At 32.6% G+C, this 27,450-nt stretch overlaps 3 protein-coding genes across 4 annotated transcripts; 2 read left to right on the top strand and 1 right to left on the bottom strand.

Moving 5' to 3' along the window:
- The first annotated feature begins 346 nt into the window (after positions 1-346).
- On the top strand, positions 347-1,530 carry LOC131607657 (NAD(P)H-quinone oxidoreductase subunit L, chloroplastic). The gene is made up of 4 exons (XM_058879635.1): positions 347-679; positions 764-880; positions 956-1,050; positions 1,136-1,530. The coding sequence occupies exons 1-4, from the start codon at positions 449-451 to the stop codon at positions 1,281-1,283; spliced, it is 591 nt and encodes a 196-aa protein (XP_058735618.1). The 5' UTR covers positions 347-448; the 3' UTR covers positions 1,284-1,530.
- A 6,549-nt stretch (positions 1,531-8,079) lies between these two features.
- LOC131602944 (uncharacterized) lies at positions 8,080-13,385 on the bottom strand. Its single transcript, XM_058875171.1, has 10 exons — positions 12,739-13,385; positions 12,441-12,578; positions 11,354-11,542; positions 10,011-10,148; positions 9,748-9,866; positions 9,528-9,657; positions 9,309-9,438; positions 9,127-9,206; positions 8,824-8,958; positions 8,080-8,660 (listed from the first exon to the last, which is right to left on the bottom strand). Exons 1-10 carry the CDS (start codon positions 13,201-13,203, stop codon positions 8,439-8,441), a joined length of 1,746 nt encoding a protein of 581 aa, XP_058731154.1. The 5' UTR covers positions 13,204-13,385; the 3' UTR covers positions 8,080-8,438.
- A 10,320-nt stretch (positions 13,386-23,705) lies between these two features.
- On the top strand, positions 23,706-26,745 carry LOC131607656 (protein BCCIP homolog). Of its 2 annotated transcripts, none has more exons than XM_058879633.1 (9): positions 23,706-23,863; positions 24,023-24,253; positions 24,393-24,617; positions 24,970-25,182; positions 25,296-25,361; positions 25,504-25,593; positions 25,667-25,723; positions 26,282-26,393; positions 26,497-26,745. In XM_058879633.1, the coding sequence occupies exons 2-8, from the start codon at positions 24,041-24,043 to the stop codon at positions 26,378-26,380; spliced, it is 963 nt and encodes a 320-aa protein (XP_058735616.1). In that variant the 5' UTR covers positions 23,706-23,863; positions 24,023-24,040; the 3' UTR covers positions 26,381-26,393; positions 26,497-26,745. The 2 variants fall into 2 exon arrangements, with proteins under 2 accessions (XP_058735616.1, XP_058735617.1); XM_058879634.1 differs by having other exon boundaries at positions 23,708-23,863; positions 24,031-24,253.
- Positions 26,746-27,450: the final 705 nt, after the last annotated feature.

Here is a 27,450-nt window from a genome sequence, read left to right as displayed (position 1 = left end):
TCGGATATATTTTATTAAATTAAAAGAAAATAAATATTATAGAGAATATTTAATAATAAAAATGAAAAAGGTGTTTTTAGCCCATCTCATAGAAACATTATAATCTATATTTGATTTCATAATTTATTTTATCTTTGACATCAATTTAAATTTAAATTCCTTTTTTAACATTTCAAATCTAAACATTATTTTTAGACTTATTGTTCAACTCAAACCATACAATACATCACATAAAGTTTTTAGTATTACTCTATTTCCAAACTTTTTTTTTATCAATCTCTACTTCCAAACTTGAATGAATGGACAATAAGCAATGGGAGTAGTGGTGGATGAGTCTCATTTCCACCTGTCATTATAAATTCTATCCTTCCCTCACTCACTCATTCCCATGGAAAACAAAACATGAAAAAGATAAGAAACCAATCTGAGAAAAAGCTCTAACCAAAAAATGAGCTGCTCCTTCAGCCTCCATGTTCCCAAAGCTCTACCTCCTCTTCCCTATTATTCATCATCACCTTCTCTCTTCATTGCTTCCAAACACAAACCATTCCACAACAACACTACCCCTCCTTCCAACCAATTGCAGATAGTAAAATGCAGCAGCCAAAAGCCAAATGATCATGTCACTCTAAAGAAACCAAACTTGGCACTGCCCATAGGAGCAGTACTCTTGGCCTTGGTGAGATTCAATCCTTGCTACTCTTTCAAATATATCGAGATTTTATATTGTGTTTCTAAATTTTGGTGATGATTATATAAACAGGCTGAGCATCCAGCAGCATCATTAGCAGTAACTGGAGCAAACAATCATCCACAAGAACTCTCATGGATTTTGATACAACTAGGGATTGTGTTCTTTTTCTACTTCCTAACTGCACCAGTAAGTTTTAATTAATTCCACACCTTATGAAGTTTGCACCAGTGAGAGCATAATAGCTGAATTATAATATTGCAGCCATTGATCTTGTTCTGGCTTTATAAAAGATGGTACAGAAGAAAGCTTGTTGAAATGTATTTCCAATTCATGTGTGTCTTCATTTTCTTCCCAGCGTAAGTGCTTTTTCTTTTATAAGTGATTATTAGTTAGTTAAAACAAGTTGCATGTGATTAATATTTGGTTTTGTTTGTAATGTAGGATCCTTGTTTGGGTACCGTTTCTAAACGTGAGGAAGTTTCCAAGGGATCCAGACATGCAGTATCCTTGGTCTGTACCTGAAGATCCTTCAAAGATAAGAACTGCATTCTATAAGTACCCTATTGCCGATCCTGAGGATTATGACTAGAGATGAAACTACCAAGAACAAATCATATGTATCATTTTATGCCTAAACTATACACTATTATTGATGAATAGGATTTGGTTATACCTTTTTTTGTGCTTTTGATCTTTGAATGGGTGTTCAGTTGTAATTTTTGTAAAAATTAAAGGAACCTTTAAATTCAAAGCTAACACTAGATTTTCACTTTTGGTGTTGAATAGTGTCATACTGTCAATTGGGTTCTGTTAAAGAAATCAACTTATCTTTTTGAAACTTGAGGGGGAGTTTCATTGGGTTGGACCAAAACATTAGGTTAAAAGCAATCATATAAAGTCTTTTTTTTTAATCATATAAAGTCATTTGACAATTTTCATATAAAATTTTGAGATACTAGATATATCAATCTTCTCTTTATACAAGATTTCACATCCAATGTGGAACTTTAATTTAACTCACACTTAACATATCACAGATCTCTCCATCAACAGTAAGATTTTTTGCGTTCTTGACTCAACACTAAAAATCTCTTTCATTCCTCCACAAAGTTTACCTGAACTCGAACTCTTATACCATCGTTGGATCATATGTGGAATCGTGGGAGATCGTCCATATTGGACTAAATGTATTTAGTCAAAGATGTGATTGACGTCTCCTTCTCTTGCACTTTTAGAGAATTTGACATGTTGTTCTCAACTTTTTTGGATTTCTCGATATGTGGCATCAGAGTCCTAATTAGGTTCGGTGGATGAGCAGGAGTTGAATCATGTGTTGGTTTCGGTTATAGGATGTGGAAGACTCGAACTTGTGGAGGAGTTTGTTGGGTTCAAGTATGAGTGATTAAGTCTCACGTTGCTTATAAATGAGTAAAATGTTATATTTATAAGAGAGTTGGCTTGTATAACTAATGTTTTTATGTTTTGGTGGAAATGTGGTGCATCTCGGAATAAAAGTGCTATTATAGGTCTTGGGGTAATATATTTAATAGTGTTTTACAAACAGCAGCTACAAAATATAGGTTATTATAAATCAAATATGTACTGGTGTCCTCTCTTGCGATTTTGGAGCATTAGACTTATTTTTCTTGACTTTCCGAGACTCCCCTGAAAAGTAATGATTCTATATGTTGTGCATGTTAATGTATTCTAAAGATTTTGATGATGACAATTGAACAAGAATGAATATATCACAAGCATCATGAGTCAAGAAATAAACACAAGAAAAAATGTTCACAGTTCCAGTTGAATGAGTTAAACAAAGTTAAATTAAGTAATCAAATGGAACTGAAGTTATGAAATCTCACCTGATCTTGCGCTTAATGTTTTACCTTATAGTTTGATCAGTTAAATGTAAATGAAGCAAGAGTAAGTCTTGCAGTATTAAGGCGATGCACACATATATACAAAAGTATTTCAAATTTCTCATCCTTTTATTTAAAAATTTTAAAATCAATTGGCAAATACCTAATCAACTAAGAAGCCTTCTAATTAATTAGAAAAATAAAACTTAATTGCCTAATTAATGAGGCCTTTCTTCTAATCGGTTAAAGTAAAATTAACGCCTCCTAATGGATTAGATAGGCTTGTTAATCGATTAAATGACACAAAAAATTAGGGTTTCTTTTTCTCGCTTAACCTAATCGATTAGATATGTGTTCTAATCAATTAGGAAACACTAAAGCCGTGGATTGTTACATTTTTGAGCCAAATTTTTTCCTATATAAAGAAAAACTTTCACTACTAGAAAATTCACTTTTAGTGACCGAATTAGAGACCAAAAAAGCTTTAAAATCGATCACTAAAACGTTTATAGACCGATTTAGCGACCATTACTTTTCGGTTGAAAAAGTGCTAGTCGCTAAGCTTTTGCGACAAATTTAGTGACCTAAATTTAAAGACCGAATTTGTGACCGAATTCAGTGACCGATTTTAGAGACCGATTTTAGTGTTCTTTTTCATAAAATAAAATTAAAAATTGTGATACCTAGAAATCAAACTTGTGATCTTCGTGTATTTTAATAACAACTTGCCACTACACCACTTAACAACTATTGTTATATTCTATATTTAAACATATATACATATAAATTTTTATAAATATATTATATGTTAAAACAATAAAAATATGAAAATTTTACTAAAAATTTAAATTTGAAATAGAATTAAAATCTTTAAAAAAAATGGAAAGGAAATAGTAAAATAATAAAGCGGATTAAAAATAGAAAAAGAAAACAAAAAATATTAGTGACCGAAATTTCGGTCTCTAATTTATATATAAAAATTAAATTGTATATAAAAATAATTTTCGTGACTGATTTAGTGACCACTTAAAATTGGCTCATAAATATTAAATTTTGGTGGCTAATTCGGTCACTATAGTGACCAAAATTTTGGTCACAAAATATTGGTCTCTAAATTGGTGGCTGATTTATTTTAGTGACCTCTTAAAATTTGCTCATGAATATAAAATTTTGGTGGCTAATTCGGTCACTACAGTGACCAAAATTTTTCGGTCACTAAATCGGTCACTTAAAGCGAATTTTTTAGTAGTGTTTCCTCACTTCTAAAACACTAATTTTTTTTTAATAATCATCTTTTCTATCTCTTATATCTCACATATTCTCATTTTTTTAAAATAAGTTATATTCATTAATCATTGTCTTACTTTCGAGAGAGTGAAAAGCTTCATCTAACAATCGTGGATAGTTCTCTTGTGGTCTTGTAATATATTTAAAGGTTTCAAATTAAACCTATAAAAGCTTAATTTAAGGTTGTTGGGTTGAACTTGTGTAAAATTTCAAATTGTTTGTGTAAGGTTGTTTGGCCGATCTTGTGCAAAAGCTCAAGTTGTTTAAGATTGTCATGTTGAACCTGTATAAAAGCTCAAGTTATTTATGTAAGGTTGTTGGGCTGATCATGTACAAAAGTTCAAGTTGTTTACGTTTAATGGGTTGAACCAATGTAAAAGCTTAAGTAGTTGTTTAGTTTAAATCTAAGGAGGAAACTTTTGAGAATTGGAGTAGGTCGCGTGATTTATGATCGGACCAGAATAATCTCTTGTGTAATATTTCTTACTTTATCTCCTTATATTTTTTTATCTTTTTCGCTGTTTAATCTCTAATTATATCTGATTCTAATATAAATCATTTAAATCAATAATTTTAGTGAAAAAGCTTTTGAAATCCGAATAACAAAGTGAAAACAAGTGATTATGCTTAGAAGAGAGAAATAGGAGTTGGACCATGTGTTGGGTCATGATATAAATGGTATGAACTCACACTTATGGGGAAGATTGTTGAATTTAAGTGTGATTGGTTGAGTCTTAAATCATATATTAATGTGTAAAATGTTATATATAAAAGATATATGGTTCCTATACTTAACGTCTTAAGGTTTTTGGTTGAGAATGGAGATGAAGTGTGTCTCTCGCTTGTGTTGATGTAACATTAATTTCGTTGTTGCTCTGGACATCTCCGGACTCTCCAACAAGTGGTATCATAATCCTAGTTTGTCTTGATGGAGGAGCATGAGTTTAATCTTTTTATAGGATGTAGAAGATTCATTTTTAAGGAATATTGTTGGTCTTAAGTGTGAGTAGATAGTTCTCATATCGACTATGAATAAATAAAATTTTAGATTTATAAGAGAGGTGACTCATATACCTAATTTTTTAATATATCTAATTTCTTAAGGTTTTGGTTTTGGTTTTAGATGTGGTATTAAAGTCTCTTAGGAGTTTTTGATGACTAGTCCATTGTTACTCTTGTCGCTCTCGAAACGCCTCAGCTAGTGGTATTAGATTCAGACTCGGCTTGGTGAGAAATCCAGTGTGAGATCCTATTGTAGTTTAAGTCTAGTTATATAGGTGACTCCCATTTAAAAAGGAGATTGTTAAACTTCAAGTATAAGTAGTTAGGTCAATTATATTAAAAATACAGAAAGTATTAGATATATAAGGGGGTGACTCATATATTTTATTGAGAATTATTTTCAAACACCAAAAGTGCAATCTGAGACCCCAAAAGCCGACAACAACAAAAAAACACATAAATAAAGATGGTCAGCTATGATATGCGAGGTAGCTCCAAATTGTAAAAAACTCATGGCGACTTTGGAAGTGAACGAATGGTTGCCAACATTGATAGTGTAAGAGTGGCTATACGAGAGAGGTACATGCATTAATGTTAAGTTTGAGATGTGACAACCTTAACAATCTTTCAATTTTTTAGTGATACTGGCTTTGGTAGCGGCCACAACAACGAAAATAGAGACTTACTTGTAGTTTATGATGGAGAAAAGGAGTTGAGATCCTCTCCATTTCTTCAAAGAAATGGAGAGTGTCATTACTAAAGTTTGGGAGTATAAAGCATTTATATTATTGAAAAATGTGATATATTTCACATATTTTGACTTTTATACATGAAAACATTAGTAATGACATTCTCCATTTTTTTAAGAAATGGAGAAGATCTCAACTCAAAGAAAGGTAGTATCTTATAAATGAGTTAGTTCCGATAAAAATATAAAGATAAATTTGTATGAAGAAGTATTGCTCTCAAAACAAGAAGATTTTACAACCACAAAGTGGGGAAAAAGAGCCACCTTAGATAGGAGACAGACAGACACCAAATTCTAAAGGGCTAGGAATATTTTTCTAAAAAGGAGGGAGATCATTTTTCTATGTAATCTTTTCCTTTTGAAAAAAAAAATCACATGGAATAAGACCACATTGGTAAAAAAGAATAGAGACGACACTAGACAACAAAACTCTTTTTCTTTGGTTAATTTTAAGACAAGACAATAAAACTCTTTTTCTTTGGTAATTAATTTTAAGACAAGACGCCTTGCAAAATAAATAAATAGATATTATTTTTTCCATTATGACAATTCTAACGAACTGCAACACATGAGTCCGTGCAAAGTGCAAACGCATGAGTAAGTTATTAATTTTTATTCATATTACTAAACTCTCTTATTTTTAGAATACTCAAATTGTATTAAAGAAAAAGTTTGGAGAATTTTAAAATGTTTAAATAAATTTTTCAAATATAATTTATATTATGATAATATTTTAAAAATTAAAAATATATTAATAAATATTTATTTATCATTTCATATAAAAACATTATCTCAAAAAAAGATATTAATTTTTTTTCTATATTTTCATCAAATTTAATTTCTCCAATACTTTTTTTTTTCCTCCCCTCTAAACTCAACTCGCAAACAAAGAAGTTTGGAAGCAAGAGGAAGTGAAAATTTTCGAAAGACATATTTGAATAAAAAAATTGAAAAATCTTTAATATTTTTTGTAAGAATAATTTACATAACATAGACTATGATTGAAGAATTTATACAAGTCCTCAAAATCCCTCCTCCAATACAATTCCTAAAATTTCTTAAATTTAGAGGATTTTGTATTAGGAATAAAATGACCCCAAACTCTTTCCACCAATCATTCAATTGTTTTTACTTTATTCTTCCAATTTTTTCATATATCTCCTCTTCCTTCCAAACTCTCAAATAAAACCTAAATGTTAAATGAGAGCAACATCAGACACCTCCCAAGCTCTTAAAGCTCAAAACTCAAACAAGATAAAAAACTTCCCCTGGAGATATTAGTCAAGAATATCATGCCAACAAAATAGAACGTAGGTAAAAATAAGCATTCCTATAAACTTGACATGCACCTTCTAATGCATTGTCAACCAACCCTTTAGACTTGGTTCTCTTGCTAGCTGGGTACCTTCCAGCCAAAACCCAGTCAACTAGCTCAACTTGCTCTACCATTGGCTCTATTGTGGAGATACGGATACCTTAGCAACCCAATTGTTTTGCTCATTGTTTTGGAAGATTTGGGATGCAAAAACTGTTTTAAGTCCGTTATTTTTGCAAGAACAGCTTACCAGGTGATTTGTGAGTTTAATGTAGAACAAATTAAGTGAAGTGAAAGTGAAAGTGAATGTGGATGCAGGATGTTTTCACATTGGCTACCTAGCTAGAACCTGATAAATATCTCACGCAAGTACTGTCAACTTGTTTCTATGCAAAAGAGAGAAGCATCTGAGCTCCACCATATCCGGTCTGCATTCTAGATAAGGCTAGTAAGGCAAGTATTTACAACAGAGAACGTTTGTTCAGAATGTCCTCTCTTTCAGTAGAAGTAGATTTAATGTAACCTATGAGCTAGTACTTGTCTTACTGATCCTTCAGATTTACTCTATCTAAGAGCTACTTCTACTCATCAAATAAAACATACTAACACAATTCAATGTGTGACTTTTACGACAAAAATTTCTAAGCCAAGCAAAAAACACCTCTCATTTATGAAATTGATTGTGCAAAGCCAGTTTGTAAGACTTCTAAACAAAAATGGATAATTGTCAAACGGTCCAGCATCATGATAAAATTTCAAGAGCCTTAAAAAATACTCCTACTAGTAGAGTTTAATGATTAATGAATGGACTAACATTATAAAAAGTGTTACACTATTAATCAAATAGATGTTTAGTGACAATTTTCAAAAAAATAATAATACTGTAACAAATTAGCACAATAGTAAATCAAGAGACAGAATACGATCAATACATATCCATTTAACTCTAGAAAGTAATGGCCTATCAACGTGATGTATACTACCGAAAGTAATCATCAACTTCTTCTTTCTCTCACTGAAAGCAATCATATATCATGTCCTTTATCGACCATTGGACAAACTCAAAAATGTTGTTCAATTAAAATGGGGAAAACGGTGAACCCAGAAAAGAAGGTTGAAAGGACACAAGCCAATGCAAATAGTGCAGGAGCTATAAAAAAACTTAGCAGTGTACCATCAAAACTCCTTTGATTCAACTAAATTAACTTCATAATACAGGTGTAGTTGCCTCATTGGCATTTTGCCAGCATGGTGATGTAAAGACATAGGATACTGAAATTTCAAGACTCAACAAGCAAAAACATAAAATAAATTATAAAATGGTCAAACTAAAGTAAACCTCAAAGTAGCATTGACCTCAACTATTCTGTGACATCTGAACAGGTTTTGAGCTAAGTGTACAACCTCCCGCATTATGCACTTTATTACGAGCCAATTGTTTGCTGTACTCATTGTGGATGATGTGAGCTGAAGAGAAAATCGCTATTTGATGCAACCAACGGCCAGTAATGCAGAACATTCTCCAAGTGCTCAGAACTGGGAGTTGAGAAGTACAGAGAGTTTACTGAAATCCACAGATTCCATGTTGGGGTACAAAACGGCAGCACCGACAGCCAAAGCAAGAACAACAAAGGTCAAACAAGCCTTGCCCCCGTGACCTTGAGAAACTCTTCCCGAAATTATCTTACAGTATTTATCTGCATCCTTGAAGAATCGAGCAGCATCGGTCTCAGATGCCAATGCTTTCTCATTCTGCAGCCAAAACAGTTAAATCATCATATATACCAAGTTCTAACATTCTGCGCTACTCAATACAATAAAAACAATTCAATCAGTCCATGTCAAGGTGGACTGGTAAGTGACCCAGATGCAATAAACAGATATAAATCAAGTAGACAGATGGCTGAAAAACTACCTTTTGCCTAAAATTCTTTATAATCTCCCTAAGTGACTCATAAGGAGACAATTTTGTAGCTTGCACCTTCCAATCATCAGAAAGCTTCTTCAAAACTGCAACGCTTGCGACAATGTTGTCCAGATAAACTTTTTCCTGCCCATATCCAATAAAGAATAAGAGTAAATAATTGTAGATTTTCATGATTGCTGTGTATAAATAAATAAATAACTTTTCTTTGTAATAAATTTTCATGCTCTTCATAAAATAGGTTTACAAGAAACTAGCAAGATCTTAAATATGCTTTTCGATGGAACAACTCACCCATTGCTTGTAGCACTCAGTGCTTTGGCTAAAACACCAAATTGAAATACCAGCTGCTTCTTTAGATAACTCAGGATTGTCTGAAAAATACAAAATTGTTTCAAAATAACTTCTAAAACACTTTGTCCATCAAAGACAAGAAAAGAGAACAGAAGTCAAACAATAAAGTCAGACTTTCATACCTTCTCCTGCTGCTTTGATAGCAAAATTGAATATCTGCTGGGAGACTTGTTTCATTGCTTTACTTCCAGTAGAACCACCAAGAGCCACCTCTCTCAGAGTGGGATATATGGCCTCAAATCTTTCTGTAGCCTGTATAAAGCAACATGTTAACATAAATTTGAAAGCTTTAGAGCTATAATACATTTAAATGCAAAATAACAGAGGCAGCTGAGCATCACCTTCAGTCTAGCTGAAGACGGGAAAGTAACACGCAGCAAAGTCTCAAATGCTGGAGGAGGAATTAATCGTTCCCCTTTTCTTACAGCACCATTAACCAAAACAGGCCGTGCTTTGGGGGCAGACAAAATTCTGCAAATAAATTTAAAAAATAAAATAATGGTGAAGATGTCAACGGCAATAGTGAGAGGGGTGGAAAGGATATCACAAATATTTACATACTTTTCCACAAGCTGCAAAACTAAATCCCTGGATTGCGGGTTGCCACTTTTGCTAACAACTATAGGAAGGAGGTTCCGCGACCAAGCATACAAACCTACTGAGAGATCTCCTACTGAAGCCTACATAGAATGTTTTAATACTAAGCATTAGCAAGATGAACGGGTAAAAAGCTATAGTTATCCTTTCGAAAGAATAAAAAAGAATTCCTTTTTCTATTTCTAATTTCTAACCAGCACTTAGTTGATTTGGCATCTACTCCTTACCTGAGCAACCATCCATACAATCACTGGAAGTTTATCTTGTCCTTGATATTTTGTATTATCCCTCAATGTGGGCAATACAGCAATAAGAGCATCGGGCTTTCGGCGCAATACAATCGCTAAACCAACAAATATTGCAACCTGCAGGTCATGTGAATACAATCTCAATCTACATCTGAAAAACAGGAGAAGAAAAACATATTTGCATTTTGAAAGGCCAATATAAATAATCATATAAAATCCAGGGACCAAAAGTCACAAAAATCTTATCTGTTTTTTTTACAAGCCCTTGTTAAATAAAATTCCCGTTGTTTGAAGTCTAAAAACAGGGAAACAACAATGCACAGTGCAACTGTAAATCAAATTTAACCTACTGGAGTCTAGCGATGGAAGCATTTGTTTTTGTTTCTGCTACTTTTCATTTCCTAGTACTATCAACTTTCAGGGAAAAACACCATGTGAACTGAATACTCAAAGTCAAACAGGCTACATTACTTTGCCAACTGTTCACAACTACCCAAAGGTGGATAAAGCACATGCATATTGGACCTCCAAAGTCACTAAATGCCATCACAACCAACAACAGCCACCAAGACTTATCCCACTAGATTGGGTTGGCTACATGGATTAAATGCCCCTCCAAAAGGGGAAAAATATTTCAAAAAATTATAAATGGATATGATGCTTTTTTTTTCAGTCATAAAAGCACTCCTGAATTGACTGCCTATCCAATAGGACTTGCCAGAAGAAGTTCCTTTATCTGCCTTGGTGACCATTCAGTCATATTGAATGAACAAGCCAATGGAGATCCAATAGAAAAGGAGATGAGAAAAAAATCTAACTAAAATTAATCAACATCAGGCCACCTCCCAGCCTCTCAAAATTTAACACCAACCAGAGCCACTAGAACAGTTAAAATGAGATGTTTATCACAAGACCTTACGACTTATCCCAAACATATATCAAAATATCAAATTGCACTGCCACTGTGGCACATGTTAGAGAATATCAAAATCATTCACTAATCCAGTATCCATATTGAGTGTGACATTTTGGTTGGAAAGAAATATTTGGACTTATAAAGGAAAATGCTATAGTTATACATTTAATCATTCTTTGGGACAAGATTATTTGCTAGGCCTATCTTTGGTGTTAGGGGCATGGGTTCTTCCAAAGTGTGCACTGGCCCTTAATCGTGAACAGAAAACCATACTGCTCTGCCTTGCTTTTATATGGTTTTTGTTGCTGGGTGACATTACTATTAGATTTCACATAGGAGAAAAAAGAAATTAAAAATAAAAGAATACAACCATAATTTCATGGCAAATAACACTGGTATAAGTTACCTGAGATTTTGAAGTTACTGGTTGCACAGCCTTTTTGGAACCCTTGGTCACAGTTTGCTGGCTACCCAAGTCAGCAAGAATACTATCCAAAGACCAAAGAAGAAAGAAACTGAGTGCCTCAGGAGATCGATGATTTATCCAGTCAGCTGATGTCTTATATACAGCATCAGATATGTGAGAAAGTGGCACCTGATAAGATATAAATATTTAGTAATAAGTAATAAAATTCACATAGGGAAAATCAGAAAATAGAACCGATATTATGATAAACGACGTTATGATAAGAAGTAGAATGCATAAATATTTTTCAAACATCAATTTACCAAAACATAGAAATAGATTTGGCATTATTAGCTAAACAGTAGATGCAGAATCATATAAATACTTCATCCCTGTAGTATGGGCGAGTACGAAAGCATTAAAAATTAAAATATTGAATACCATGAGAAGCTAATATTTTAACTTCGTAGAAAAAGGCATAATAAGATCAACAATTCATGTGTGAGAAGCGTGTACCGTACAATGAAAAGAACTACATAAACTTGCATTGTAAAGGATTCAAACATTGAGAAGTAATAGTAGAAAAGGCATAATAAGATCAATAATTCATGTATGAGAAGCGTGTACCATACAATGAAAAGAACTACATAAGCTTGCATTGTAAAGGATTCAAACAGTGACTGTGAGAAGTAATACAGAAGTTCATACAACAATTCTATTTGAAGTTGCACTTTTTTCCTTTTTGAGGACCAAGGACTTTTGCCATTCAAATTTGTAGAAAGGGCCATATAAGTATGAATTCTTATATAAACCCACATCATATGGGGTTTCCCAATGCAAAGATGAAATTTTTAATACAGCTTAATCACAAATCATGTAGCAGAAATTGGGCAAAGCATTGAATTGTAATCCAGCTAATAATAATCAGTGATTCATCCAAAAACAACATAACATACATCACAATTACACACAAAAATTAACCAGCATCATTCTCATAATAACAGTAAAATCTTTCAATTCCATGACTTCTCATCACATTGTTAAAATCAACATGGAAAAACGACAAAATAAAGAATTTTAAACTCACATCAACGATCTTAGCTACAGCTGACTCCCTGAACAATTTCACCCAGGGAAACTGAGAAGCGCTCACGGAAGAAAAAGCACGTCCAAAATAATCCGCAAACCGCATCATCTGTATATCCTCCTTCTGCTCGAAGGATGCCTATTACAAAAACAAACATGCATAAGTTCAAACAAGATCAAACACAATGCACGATCTCTCGATCAAGCTTCTCCTCTAACGCAATCCAACAGATCAAATCCAAACACAAAACCTAATCACGCGTGTTCAAATTCAAAATTAACCAAATCAAACACCATACCGATATCTCAACGAGAAAAGCCTCCAGATCAGCCGCATCAATCTTCGCCGCAGCCTCAGCCACCGTCACCTTAGGCTTCTTCGGCTTCTTCTCCTTCTTCACCTTCTTCGCCTCCTCCACTTTCCCGTTCTCCGCTGATCGATCCACATCCTCATCATCCTCATCATAGTCATCATCATCTCGACGTGATCTCTGCTTCGATCTAACCGGAGCGTCGTCAAAATCCGCATCCGCCGCAGACTGCGCCTCGAGAATGCGTCGACGCCGATCCTCGGAGTGCAGCTCGAGCGACCGGAAGGCCGCATCGTTGCCGTTAAACGTCAGTTTGTTAGAACCGGCGACGCCGTTAGCTTCCTTCTTCTTATGTTTCTTAGCGTAGGTAACCTTCTGCCAGCCGTGATCGGCGGTGCGAGTTACTCCGTTGGATTCGGCGGCGGACTCGAAGGGAGCGTAGGTTTCATCCATGGCGGTAGGTGGAAACTCGATTAATAGAGAAAATCAAAATCAAAATCAAAACGAAAATCGAAATGAAAATGAATGTGAAATTGATTGAAAGGCAGAGAGAAAGTGAGAAACGAAATTGGAAGAAGAAGGTGAAAGGGAAATTTAGATGTTACTAATACAAAGAGTTGACTTGTTGGAATTGACCTCACTCTCACAACGAAATTACCGCAATGCCAAGGGGTAGTTGTGTTGAAATGATCACGTGTTATATCCAATAGCTTCTCAACACCTGTAGAATTCAGATCTGCGCGCAACACGTGTTTGATTAAAAAAGCTGAAAATCAAAACAATTATTAATTGCCCCTTTCAAAGAAAAAACAATTTTGAGATAAGGAAAGAAACAATACTGGTACTTATTTATCATTACTCTCCCTTGATTGGGTTTTTGTATTTTGATGACTCATGCATCTAAATCCGACCAATTGTAAATGGATATACTAATAATTATTATTTATCAATTCGAAGTTATCTACACAAAATATATTGTCATTTCATGATACTAGTGATGTCATACAAAAATACTGTATTTTTTTTTTCATGGAAAAAATTATTTTATTTATATTAATTAAATAGACAATGTATATATATTTTTTATTATTCAATACAAATATAAAAAGTAAAGGATTTTTTTATGAAAATCAAATGGGGTATTAATTTGAAGAGTGAAAAGGTATTTTAAAAATAAATTATATCTACCTCTATATAATGTATATAAGCAACGTATGAAATTAAAATGTAAATGTGCGTTTGTTTTAAGTATTAAAATTTTTATTTTGAAAACGTTATTCTATGGAACATTATCATTAGAAACTTTATTCCAATCTTTATGTTTGATAAATATAATAAGTTCTCTTAAATATTTATAAAATATATTTTATTTAAAATTTTAAAATAAATGAAATAAATATATAGTTGTGGTAAATTATTGGAGGTTACCTTTATTTTCATGAAAATATAAGATTCTTATCCTATTACATGAGAATGAAAAATAAAAAATCAAGAGCAAATAAAACTTCCAAAATAAAAAATTCTAAGGCATAATTTATAAATACTTGAAACAAACATGAAAATGCAAAAAATAAGTCACATTTATAAATTAAAATATTAAATGAGAAAGAGAGTAAAAAAAATGATATTTTAATGTTTTTTTTATAATTTGTGTTTGGGACAAAAAATTGTCTCAATCTTTAATGGGGGACAATAATTCATGGTTTTGTCCGGTTCATTGTCATATATTGTGTCTAGTACCATGAATAATTTCTACAACAAACATGTTACAAAAAAGTTGTCATGTTCAGTACCTAATTAATTAGCAAATCAAAGGCATCTATAGAATACATAACCAACTAATGAAACCAAATTGTAACATCATTATCCAATTTGTTTAAAATAATAATAAAATATTAATAAAATTTATAATGATATACTGTTGGTGATCTTTGAAATTATTTTGATTAAAAATGTGTAATTAAAATTTATAACATTTTGTCTCATCAAAATAGTTTAGTTACCAACTGGACATATATACGATTGCAGATTAAAAAATCTGAAACTCTCAATTTATTCACTTTTAAGAGATAGAATTATAGTTAAACATGATGACAATTCACATGTAAAATTTCATGAAAAAGAAAAAGTGAACAACTAACACAACTTAATTAGTAAAAGGCTCCTTAAATGTTTATAGATCAATCACTCAAAAGTATATTACATGTACAAGGAACAAAGCTATTGGGGTGAGAAATACATCAAATTAAGTTTTTGACATATGAGTAATTGACTCAATTCTTGTTCTTAATACAAGATATAATATATGGTCCTATTAGTATCAATCATATACTTCAATAACCTTCCACAGACATTAAATAAGAATTTAACATGTGTGTTAGCACATAACATAATAGTTCTATAAGATTTAGTAGTTTGTCATAATATGTGAGTCATATAAATAGAGTAGAGAATGCAATAGATGAGTTTGTGGACATAATACATGAGTGATGTGTGTTTGACCCGACCCATATTTTCTTACATGTGTCTTCATAATATTTACTTATCAACGTGATAATACCCAATATTGTGAATAAGTAATGTACATTTTGACACTTGAATATGATAGGATTAATGCATGACCATAACGTATGGAAAACATTATAATATAATGGAAAATATGCAATAGAACTCGTAACGCATCTTGTCAAATTTGCCTAGTGAATTGGTAGGTCCCTTAACGAATTTATCGAGTTCAGGAAACCCAAAATTCAAACATAAGCCTTTAAATCATACATCCCTAACACAATTATGACATGTAATACTCAATTAAAACGGACTAACCTAATAAACTCATGAGTCAATGCATGCAATATAATAACTCAGCTCACTTAACAAAATCTTGAATTTTAACTAAAACTCTAAATCTCTAATTCAACTTAAGTAACTTATGCAAGTGACAAAATGAATGGAGATTCACCTCAATTCCGAATCTAATCAATTTTAGAAGTTGCAGATGAAAGATGTGATGATGGTGATGAATGATGGAGGTGTTTGCTCCTTAGCCTTTTTATTTCAATCCTTGTCAGCTTCTTCTATTTTCTTGTCTTCCTCTTTTCCCTAGCATTTTCTCTACCTTTTTTTTATTTCTTCTCCTTTTTTTATTTTGTGTGTGTGGGTCGATGTGTATTTTGTTGGCTATGTCACTAATAATATTAGTCTATGATAGTCGTTAAATCAAAACTCATCCATTTTCTTAGTATTTCGGACTAGTAGATCAAATGTTTATAACATCACTACTACAAAAAAAACCCTTTTTACCACCATTGGGTGAAGGGTTTTACCATGATTAGAGGTACATGGTAACGAATGGGGTGGTAGTAAGTGTCATTTTTACCACTACAATAACCGCAACTTTTCTCCACGGTTGAAAAAACCATTCACAGTAAAAGGTGGAATGGTCATTGGTTTGATACCCAACTCCAACATTTTGGGTGATTTAAACATTTGACCATGATAGTAAGTTTCAACTGTAGTGAAACAAATAGAGCATAAAATTTCATTATGGTTTTAGATTCTAATTGTCGTGATATACACATTTGAGTTTAATATAAATTATAGTGTTATATTTGTATGGGTCCTAAAATAGGCCTTCCTTGCCTAATAATTCTATCGCCCAGGAGGAATATGTGAGACTCGCCCATAGGCATCCACAACGTGGGAGTCAAGGAAGAGAAAGTCTCAACTAACTTCTAGAAGTAGGGTGGTCGATAACTTCCCCTAGTAAGAAAGGAGCGGTTAACACCACGAAAGGGGTCAAAATCCCAGGCTCAAATAGGCTATAAATATCTCTTCCCCAAGGGAGAAGACAGACTCTAAGTCATACCCTCTCTCTACAACTTAAAGAGCATTACATTCATCTTAGTCTTAACACATGATTGACTTAACCGCTCGCCTGCAACCAAACATCGTCGACCTTCAATAAGGATTCTTACCTATCAAAACACTAGCATATAGGGCTTCACGTCGTCGTGAGTAAGCCTTCACCACCAAAACGTGTTATACACCTGTTAAGACCTCTGAGTCTACATGCCCTTGCATGGGGAACAAGCACACATGTACTTTTTTACCAGTACTATGGCACCCAACGTGGGGTATCGATAAAATTAACTTGGGCCACATCCCTTTTCAGTCACCCTCACTTTTCCCATTGTACCCTTAATTCATGCACCTAGCCATTTTCAACTATGATCAACAAGAGAGCTTCATCCTTTACGCCAAAGGGTACAGGCGATGCTGAGGAAATAGTGGAGATGCATGCCGCCATGGAAGAACTACGACGCCATAACCGAAAGTTGGAAGATGACATTCACAAAATCATACAAAGCCAATAGGAGGATAATCCCTATGAATAGGTGAAACTACTGGATCCTCAGCCATTCTCAAACGAGATACGATAAGTGTCAGTTACTGAAGGTTTCAAACCTTCCTCCTTAGCCATGTTTGATGGATGTAGCCTCCATCAACATGCAGATGACCATCATAAGAGTGACATCAACATGCAGATACCCATCATAGGAGCGCCAGACTTTCTGAAATGCAAGTTGTTATTTGGTACCTTTAGAGATGTTGCCATCAGATTGTACATGGGTCTTCCCCGCGTGTCTATTAATAGCTATTAATAAGTGATAAGGAAGCTGGTACATTAGTTCTCCGTCAATCGCTATAGGAAGATGTCCACCACCAGTCTGTTTAATATTCGCCAGGGTCCATCAGAATCATTAAGGGATTACCTTGCCCGTTTTAACAACGCAACCATCAGGGTCATCCATCCTAACTAATAAATGTTTCTGGGGCGTTCCAAAATGGACTTAAGGCAGAGCACTTCAATGAGTCCATCGCCCAAAAGTCGGCACTCACGTTGGCAGAGGTGGTCACTAGAGCGGAGTTCTACATTAAAAGCGAGGAAAGCAGCGCTGAAAAAAAAGCTTGTGACATCAAATAACGCGTCCCCAAAGTCGAAAGTTCACAACCCGAGGAAAAAAATTACACCTTGTCCATGAAGGACAAGTCAACGTTCAAAAGAAAAGGGAAGTCGACAAAAATTTCACATCACTGAATACTCGTCGTGAACAGATCTGACGCAGGGTACTCTGCATGCAGAACATCATACACTGTCTGCTCCAAAAGTCGAGGTGATTGGATCTAAACTAAGAAGATAATGCAATTTACATAGATCTTCGATGTACATTATACAAAGGATTGTTACCATCTCAGGAAGGAGATAGAAAATCTATTACAAGATGGGCACCTCAAGAGGTATGTGAAGGGCGACTATTCCAACCCGACAGAGAAACATAGTTTAAACAACGAAGTTAAGCATCACTAAAATAAATGATACAAATTTAAATTCACAGAGACAAGGCTGCAAGATTCGATACATTGCACTAGTTAATCATATTGTGCTTTAACTAACATAAACCATACTTATTTGCCTTCACTAAATGTAATATTCAATATATAAGCCAAATCCACTAGATCCATATTTATCTCTCTTCAAACGTGTATTTAGAGTCTCATTCTCACTAGAAAACAAGCCTAAGTGGCCAACGAGGTAATTTATTATAGAATTATTTTACATTCTTACTATTTATCAGTTGTATTTGAGAACAACTTACGAGTTGACTCAATAGGTGATTGTTGAATATCAAAGCATACCTTTTGCTCCACACTAAGCATGCTCATTCAAATCCAAAAACATATTCCACTAAAAATACATCAGCCAAGTTCAAGAAATAAATAAAACCAATATCTTATATTGATTAAAAGTGTGTCTCATGTTCGTCATATGTGAGCTTCAACACCCACACATTAAAGATAAAATAACCATTAGAAATAAAAATAGATAACAAAGCAAAAAACTCAAATAAATACAATAAAAATTTGTTAAAGCAGCGGAGAAATTAAATCATCATTTGTATTTAACTCAATCTTATAGCTTAGTTCATTTGTCTATCTTTTCTCTGGTTTAGTTTTATGACTGGATAGTTAAATGTAAGTTTGTAGTACTCTTTTTTCAAATAACATTTTTTCAAGTAAATTGTCATGGCATTCCATAGAGTTAATGATCAAAAATATTTTTTAAGCAATCTATCTTCCGTATCTACATACTAAAAGGCAAATAATGTGGTTTAAAATTGATTCTAATAGAGCTCAACATGATAGCCCTTATAGTGGAGCTTAACATGCAATGAAGAACAATTGAAGTCCCACCTCGAATATTAAACAAAAAAGTTAAGTGTTTATATAGCTCTTTCACACCATGTTTAATGTAAGCTTGAGTATTAAACTATTTTCAATAAGAAAAATGGTTTTTATGCCCAATTATTATTTTTAAAATTTATAATAATTAATTTCTAAAATGATTTTCTAAAGTATTTAATTAATAAAAATGTTAAGAAAATAGGATAATATTAAATTATAAAAATTATTAAAATAGTATTATTTTAAATGGATTAATTTAACATAAAAATTTCTTTGATCAACTTGAAATTGACAAGTGATCATTAATAGTATCACCTCGTTAAATATTAGGCTCAAATTAAAAAGGGATTAAAATCCAAAAAATAACTTAAAAATGAGAATAAAACTCTAATTTTTAAAAGGAAGACCAAAATAAATAAATAAATGTGACTCACACTATTTTTCATCACAAATTTAATACTACATAATAAACTTAGTGACATTCATTAACACTCGTTAATTTTTGATATTATCCACAACTTTATAATAAGCTTAAATGCAACTTTAGTCCTTCTATTTAGATTTTTTATTTATTTTGATCCCCACTTTTCAAAATCACCATTTTAGTCCATATTTTAAGTTTGTTGCTTGAAATTAGTCTCTCAATCAATTTGGTGCACAATTTTAGTGACGTGGCGTGATTCTTGCTTATGTGTCAATGCCAAGTCATTTGAATATTAATTAAAATTATTTTTTATTTCATATTTATTTTAATGTTTTTATAATTATATAGAAATATTTTTTTTCACATTTTTAGTGTAAATTTTTTCCCAGAAAACCCTAAATATCCCCCCTATAATAGAGCCTTCAAAGCCTCATTCTCTTTAGGTTTTCTTCCTTCTGTTTTCTTCTACAACCTAGTCGCAACCCAGTCGGTTCTTCACCAATCTATCAAACCCATCGTCTTCTTCGCCAATCTTTTCTTCTCTCTATACTTCGTAAGATTTTTGTATTACCCCCAAAATATTCGAAACAAATTTCTCATTTGCCTCATCAAATTTATCCGGTGCTAGAAGAAAAGGTGGTAGATGTTGGTGTGGGCTTGAATCTCCATTGATTACTTTATGGACTTACGAGAATCCAGGAAGAAGATTTCATGGTTGTGGTAATTACAAGGTGATGAAGAAAAAAGGTTGTAACTATTTTCAAAGAATTATTAATTGCCCCTTTCAAGGAAAAAACAATTTTGAGATAAGGAAAAAAATAATACTGGTACTTATTTATCATTACTCTCCCTTGATTGGGTTTTTGTATTTTGATGACTCATGCATCTAAATTCGACCAATTCACTATGCCATAAAAGACCTACGACATCGCTTTTTTGGGCTTTAAAAGCGCTAAAAAGTGTTGTTGTAGGTGGCGCTGCTATAGGTTTTAGCAGCGCTTTTGGTTTAGGCAAAAGCGCTGGCGTAGGTAGGCCTAAGGCAACGCTTTTCCTGAAAAGCGCTTTCGTTGGTGTTTTTAATAAACCTATTATTTTATAATTTCTAATATTTTGACATATCTCAAATTCTCACTAATATTTTGAAAAATACATTTATTATATTAAACAAATAAAGATTTAAAAAAACACATTTAATATGAAACATTTTATGAATTAGTATTGCATATATTTATTATCAAAATACAAATAAAATATCCCTAATTTTATAAGTGCTCTAGAAGCTAAGTTTACAATCAAATTCTCAAAACACAAAATACAATATATATATATATATATATATATATATATATATATATATATATATATATATATATATATATATATATATATATATATATATATATATATATATATATATATATATATATATATATATATATATATATATATATATATATATATATATATATATATATACTGATTCGTCTTGCTTCGCCCCGTTTTTTTGCGGGATTTTATGAAACAGACATGTCCGTTTGCAGGGCCGGTCCCGACTTTTTAGAGGCCCCAGGGCAAATAAATAAATGAACCCATAATAAAAAACACATGTTTAACTCGCCTCCAAAATGAAGAATTTCGTAAGGATTAAAAATATAAAGTCTTGGTTGTTTCGAACAATAAAAAAAATTTAAATGCAGATAAGTAGTTATATGCAAATCATTAAGAATTCAAAATCGAAATATAATTAACTGAATTAAGAATGAGAATATTTTAATTACCTTAATTGTCCTATTTTCTAGGCAACATCCACCATCTCAAAGAAATGAAATTGACGTTTTCTCGTTTTAATTGTGGAAAGTCAAATCATATGGCTAGAAAATGTAAGAGCAGGGGTAAACCATGTCCTGACCCTAATAGGCAGGTTTACGTGATTGGTAAAAAGTTTATTTCTATGACAAAAAAGTAATAAATCAAAGCACAAGTGATAATAAATTTAATTTTATCAAAAAAATCTATAATAAATTAGATAATTATATGACAAATTTTTAAATATTTAATTATAATATATAAATAATTTCTAAAATTTATACTAATTAAACTTTAATAGATTATATACAAGTTATTTTGTAATTAAAATTAGAAGTGCTAATTAGATAAATTGAGAGAGTTATGGCATAATTAATTAAATTTGTCTTTTTAAAATGATAGTTTTAATTGTCATGTTTATTTACTGTACTAAAAAATTCAACATAAAAGCCAACGAGATCGGAGTTTCCATGGCACAAGTCGGGTACCCCTAAGCTTAGGCTTTGTCATTAAGGGGTCTTGGTTTGGTCCCCCCTTGTGTATCTGGTTCTCTTTTCTTTTATGATATTTGAGTTTTTTTTTTATTAAAAAAAAAACTGTACTAAAAAATTGAAGTTTCAAGGAAGGATCGATCGCACAACTCCTTATCTGCAAAGCATTGCTAAATCCACTGGGCCACAATTTAAATGTTGCATATTAATTTCGCTAACCGATATATAATATAATATTTCGATATATAATATAATATTATAGAACTTGAACATATTAAGCTGATGTTTGGCGATTATAGATTCTATAATAAAAATAAAAGAATTTCAATCTAAAGTATATAAATCAGTGATTGGAAAGATAATTAACTTCTCACACTCATCAACATTTTACGCTTGATTCCATGAATAGAATTTGAATATCTATTTTACAACACGTTTATACAAAATCCAAATCAATTTAAATATTCCAATTTAAACCAATTTTACACCAACCCTGTATTCTAAATATGGTTTTGGATATGGATACAACTTCAATAATAAAATGAGTTATTTTACACGAGTGAAAAATAAAGTATAAGAGAGAATTCGATCAGTGTGATTGAATTTTGTTCATCATAATTGATTCAGAATTCTCCATAGATTTGATGAAGTTCCAACTAAAACAAGTCCGAGTGGGCAATGAGATAATTTCTTACATAATTATTTTGCATTCTTCTTACAAATCTGCTGTATTTGAGCACAACTTACGAGGTTACTCAGTATGTGATTGTTGAACGTCAGATCATGTATTTTGCTGCACACTAGGCATGCTCATTCAAATCAATAACATAATCCACTGAAAACATATCAACCAAGTTCAAGAAATAAATAAAACTATTATCCTAAGTAGATTAAAAATGTATCTCATGTTCGTCATATGTGAGTTTCAACACCCACACATTCAGGATAAAATAACCACTAGAATATAAATAGATAATAAAGCAAGTATTATCAATAAATATAATAAAAAATTGTTGAAGTACCCAACAAATTGAATCATTATTTGTATTTAACTCAATCTTATAACTTTGTCCATTTGTCCATTTTTCTCCTTAGTTTAGTTTTATAACTAGTAGTTATATGTCAAGTTGTAGTACTTTTTTTTCAAATAGCATAGAAATTAAATTGTCATAGCATTGTAAACAGTTAATGATCAGAAATATTTTTTCAAGCAATCTATTCCTTGTGTCTACAAACAAAGGCAAATAATATGGTTTAAAATTGATTCTGATTGAGCTCAAAATGATAGCCCTTATAGTAGAGCTTGACATGCAATGAAGAACAGGTGAAGTCCCATATTGAATATACAACAAAACAAATTCAATATTTACATAACTCTTTTACACTACACTACGCTTAACATAATCTTATGCTTAACATAATCTTGAGTATTGGACTCTTTTCTATAAAGAAAATGAATTTTAAGTCCAGTTATTTACATTATAAAAATGTGACTCACTATTTTTCATCACAAGTTTATATTACATAATTAACTTACTCACACTTTTAAATTTTAATATTTTCACAACTTTATTATTCGTAGGAGTAATTAATTTATCCATCGTTTTTCATAAATATTTTGAACATTCAAATTATAGAATTCAAATATATTAAGTTGTATTTTGAACATTCAAATTATAGAATTCAAATATATTAAGTTGATGTTTTACGAGTATAAATTCTATAATAAGAATAAAAGAATTTTAATTAAAAGAATATAAATAAATGATTGGAAATATAATCAACTTCATACACTCATCAACCTTTGACATGTTTGATAATTGATTCCAATGAATAGGATTTATCTATTTTACGACAGGTTTGTACAAAATCCAAATCCATTTAAATAACCCAATTTAAACCAGTTTTACACAAACCCTAATTTTAAAAAATATGGTTTTGGATATGGATACAAACTTCAATCATAAAACCAGTTATTTTACACAATCCTTAAAAGCGTGACCCAAAACAATTGGAACCGGATTACCCGCCGCTCATTTGCCTCAGTCCCCAAAACAAGTCAGACCGCCGTCGCCAACCGCTCCTCGCCAGAAAATCGCCGCTTGTAACCGTACGCCGCCGCAGTTAACTGTTGTAGACGCCACCGCAGGTATTTCCTGTAGTAACTTCCTCTGTTTTGTACTTTCTTTACTCAGCACCACCACAACTCTGGTTATTTCCATTCCATGTATATCACATTTTTCAGGAAGCTTTATTAAATTTCTTAAGACCATAGCGTTTTGATGAATTGATGCAATTGTATATTTAGGGTTTCAGTGTGACAGTAATGCCTCGAAAGCCTAGAAGGCATCAACAACTCAAATCTTGGCCGATTACATTTTCCCCTTTTGCTCGTGCTCTTGCTCATACTGTTTCTATGCCGAAGCATCGTTCCAAATCCGTCGAGGACCCTACCCCTTCCTCTGCTAGTAATGGATCTACCAAGCATCCTTTAGAAGAGAGATTGGAAGGATCGGAGTCATCTGATGGGGAGTTTGATGTAAAATCTCTTATGCTCTATGATTTCATAATGATTTTTGTGATTGCTAGTGTTATTTTATTTTGAATTGTTTAAATTTGAAAATTGTATCATTGAACGAGTGAAATTGAGTAATTTGAGGTTTCTGCTACTGTTTAAGGGAGTTGTCCAAGCGGATTTTGCGTTTTTTGATCCTAAATCCAATGATTTCCATGGAGTTAAGACTTTGCTGCAAACTTATTTGGATGTTGAAGAATGGGATTTGAGCGGCTTTGTAGACTTGATTTTGGAACAGACCACTGTAGGGACTGTTGTGAAGGTTGAGGATGACGAGGACGAAGGGGTTTTCGCTCTTGCTACCGCTCTTAATCTATGGAGGTATAGGGTAAGTCACATATGATGCTTTGCCTGATCTGTTTTCCTCTTTTCTCTCACTGTTTTGGTGCATTGGGTGTAATTATATAATCATTGCTTTTACTGTGTAATTGTGTGGTTACCCTGATATCGCACCGATTTACTTTTCTTCTTCTTTGTGTTTGTTCCTCTCATTCTTTGATGAGCAGCTTATTCCTATTTCAATCTACCCGTCAACCTTTTTAGAAGCTTTTTATCTAATAATTTACTTACACATTTAAATTTATGAAGTTTTTTTTGGTGGTAAGTTTGGATCCAAATGCACACTTATATTTGAGAAACTCCTAGAAGCTTATCTAAATTGTGCCTAATAATTTTGCTAGGAGCATAAATGTATTGTCCAACTCAAGGAATTTCTCCTCCTTAAAGTATGCAAAGAGAAACGCATTGCTGATCAGCTGAGATTACTTTTGGGGGAACAAGCACGTCATGTCGGTCTCCTGGTATCACAGCGTGTGGTGAACCTTCCACCTCAGCTTTTACCGCATCTCTATGATTCTCTTTTCAATGAAGTGTCGTGGGCCACAGAAGATGAGGTTAGTTGTTCATAATATCAGATGATTGAGGGTGTTAAAAACGTTTTTCTGTTCGACTCTTCGGGACTAATTCTCTATTTAGAACTTATATTGTCATGTTGCACACTTCACAGCCAACAAAGGACCTCCGAAATTCCTTCAAGTTTAAGCATTATATAATACTTGGCAAAATTTACGAGGTATTATGCTTCTGCAGTATCTCCTTCCTATTTATTATCCTCTTTAATTATATTCCTAGCTTTTATGGTTAAGATCATTTTCTTCTGCCCCACTTTTGTTGTTTTGTGATGTTTTATTTCATTCCTTGTTGTAAAAATATAGCTCAAGAATGCAGAACAAAAAAGAAAACAGAGCGATGACAGTGTTGAGGCGATAGTATATGTTAAGCCCGAGGATGAAATTTTTCACCAGGTAAGTATCCTGCGGCCATCATTTTGAATTATTTTGTCTCTGATTACTGATTACTGTCTAAAATAATTTCCAGCTATGTTCGTGGTCCTTCTGTTTTCCTTTGCGCACCCAGCAGCCCGCTCCCCACGAGGCAAGTTATATGATTCTTGCATATCAATATATCATTATCGTGATGTTTTTGTTAACCTGCTGAATTTTAATATGAAATGCAAAGATATATTCTCCTCTAGCCGTTTTATTTTTAACTTCTTAGTCAGTTATGTTGAACGGTTTTCATCAGTTGGCTGTGTGATATTTCTCCTCTACTGATTTATCTGCTCTATTCTCCCTTTAACCATGACTGCAAGAATAAAAGAATCAAAAGAAAACAACAAAACCGCATAGAGGAAGTTCCAGTGTCACTGAGATTTGAATTGAAATATAATAGAGAGCATTAAAAACATCATGTTAGATATAGATTTTCTGAACAAAATACGCCATCCACTTCTTTTCTACTTAATTTTGTAACTGCTTCATTTTATTTTAAACATACCTATATACCTATATGAAATGTGAAGAAATAGATTAATGTTTTTCTCTCTACAACAATTATTGAAGTTATAGTTTCTTGCTTAAATTTTATTGTGTAGAAGAGTAATAATCTCTCAACACCAATGATTCTGAACCATACAATTTCTTTCTATTACAGCTAAAGAATTACAGATCAATGGGATTAATCATGGCCGTTGAGGCAGACAAAATGCCAGCATTTCGTCAAGAATTAGGTTCTTTAATAAATGAAAGCTGAAGGCAACCATAAGGTAGTGTTTCTCAACAATTCATTAACATAACCTCATAACTTTCTGAAGCTATATGTGTTATCTGTGTTTTTAACTTCGTTTGATTTGATTTTATTTCTTGCAGGTGTTCGGGATGCCAAATTTTGGGATTTTTTAAATTAATTTTTTGTATGGTCTTTTCTGTTCTGCAATGACAATTGACAAGATATTGAAAATCACCTTTCCCGTCATTAAGTTTCTCAATTGTTAGATCCTTATTAAACATGTCGAATAGTTTATACTTCGATGAAACTCTTTGAACTTTAGAAATTGTAAAATGATTTTGTCTTATTTTTGAAGTAGTAGTGGCAGCAGTATCATTGGCAGGTCCATACATTATGGCCTTCATACCTTTTCATTCATAGCCTAGGTGTCTAAGATCATTCAATACAGGGACGGGGCAAAAATTGGTTGTGCCATCAAGGCTTTCAGTAAGTGTAAGCCTCTTTCAGTTACACAGTCCTCCCGTCATTCCTTTCTGTGCTCAGCTTTTTTGCCATTGTTAACTTTTTGTTTAAGTTTATTTTTGCAATAATTATGTCTAAGTCTGACTAGTATTGAATCATGTTGATTTGAGTTTCCCTCAAAGTATGTATAAGGGTGTAAAAGGAAAAACTCCAAAGTTCAGAGGGAAGGTTAACATGGTGTAAAAAGGGCACGACCTGTTTCTACGATGTGTCCGTGTCTTCTCTAAGCTGTTCCATTTACTTCTGGTGAGTTAAGGGGTGTGGATAGGTGGGGTAATGCATGTTTTGCCTGGAAAGGTTTGAGTTTCATGTATTCACCACCATTGTCTGAGAAGAGGGAAATAATTGTTAAATTGAAATATTTTTCAACAATTGACTTGAATTGAAGAAAGAAGGAAAATACACCTGACTTATTCTTCATGGCATAAAACCGTACATATTTTGTAAAATAATCAACAAAAACTAGATAATACAAGTAACCATCTAAAGATCTAATTGGGGTTAGGTCTACTGCAAGTGAGACGATGATTTGAAAAAGGCAACTTGTGGCTTGTAGCACAATGACATGAGGT

This window comes from Vicia villosa, linkage group LG5 (assembly GCF_029867415.1).
Source record: "Vicia villosa cultivar HV-30 ecotype Madison, WI linkage group LG5, Vvil1.0, whole genome shotgun sequence".
In the NCBI taxonomy this organism is placed as follows: Eukaryota; Viridiplantae; Streptophyta; class Magnoliopsida; order Fabales; family Fabaceae; genus Vicia; species Vicia villosa.
This window is presented reverse-complemented; position numbering and strand designations above follow the sequence as displayed.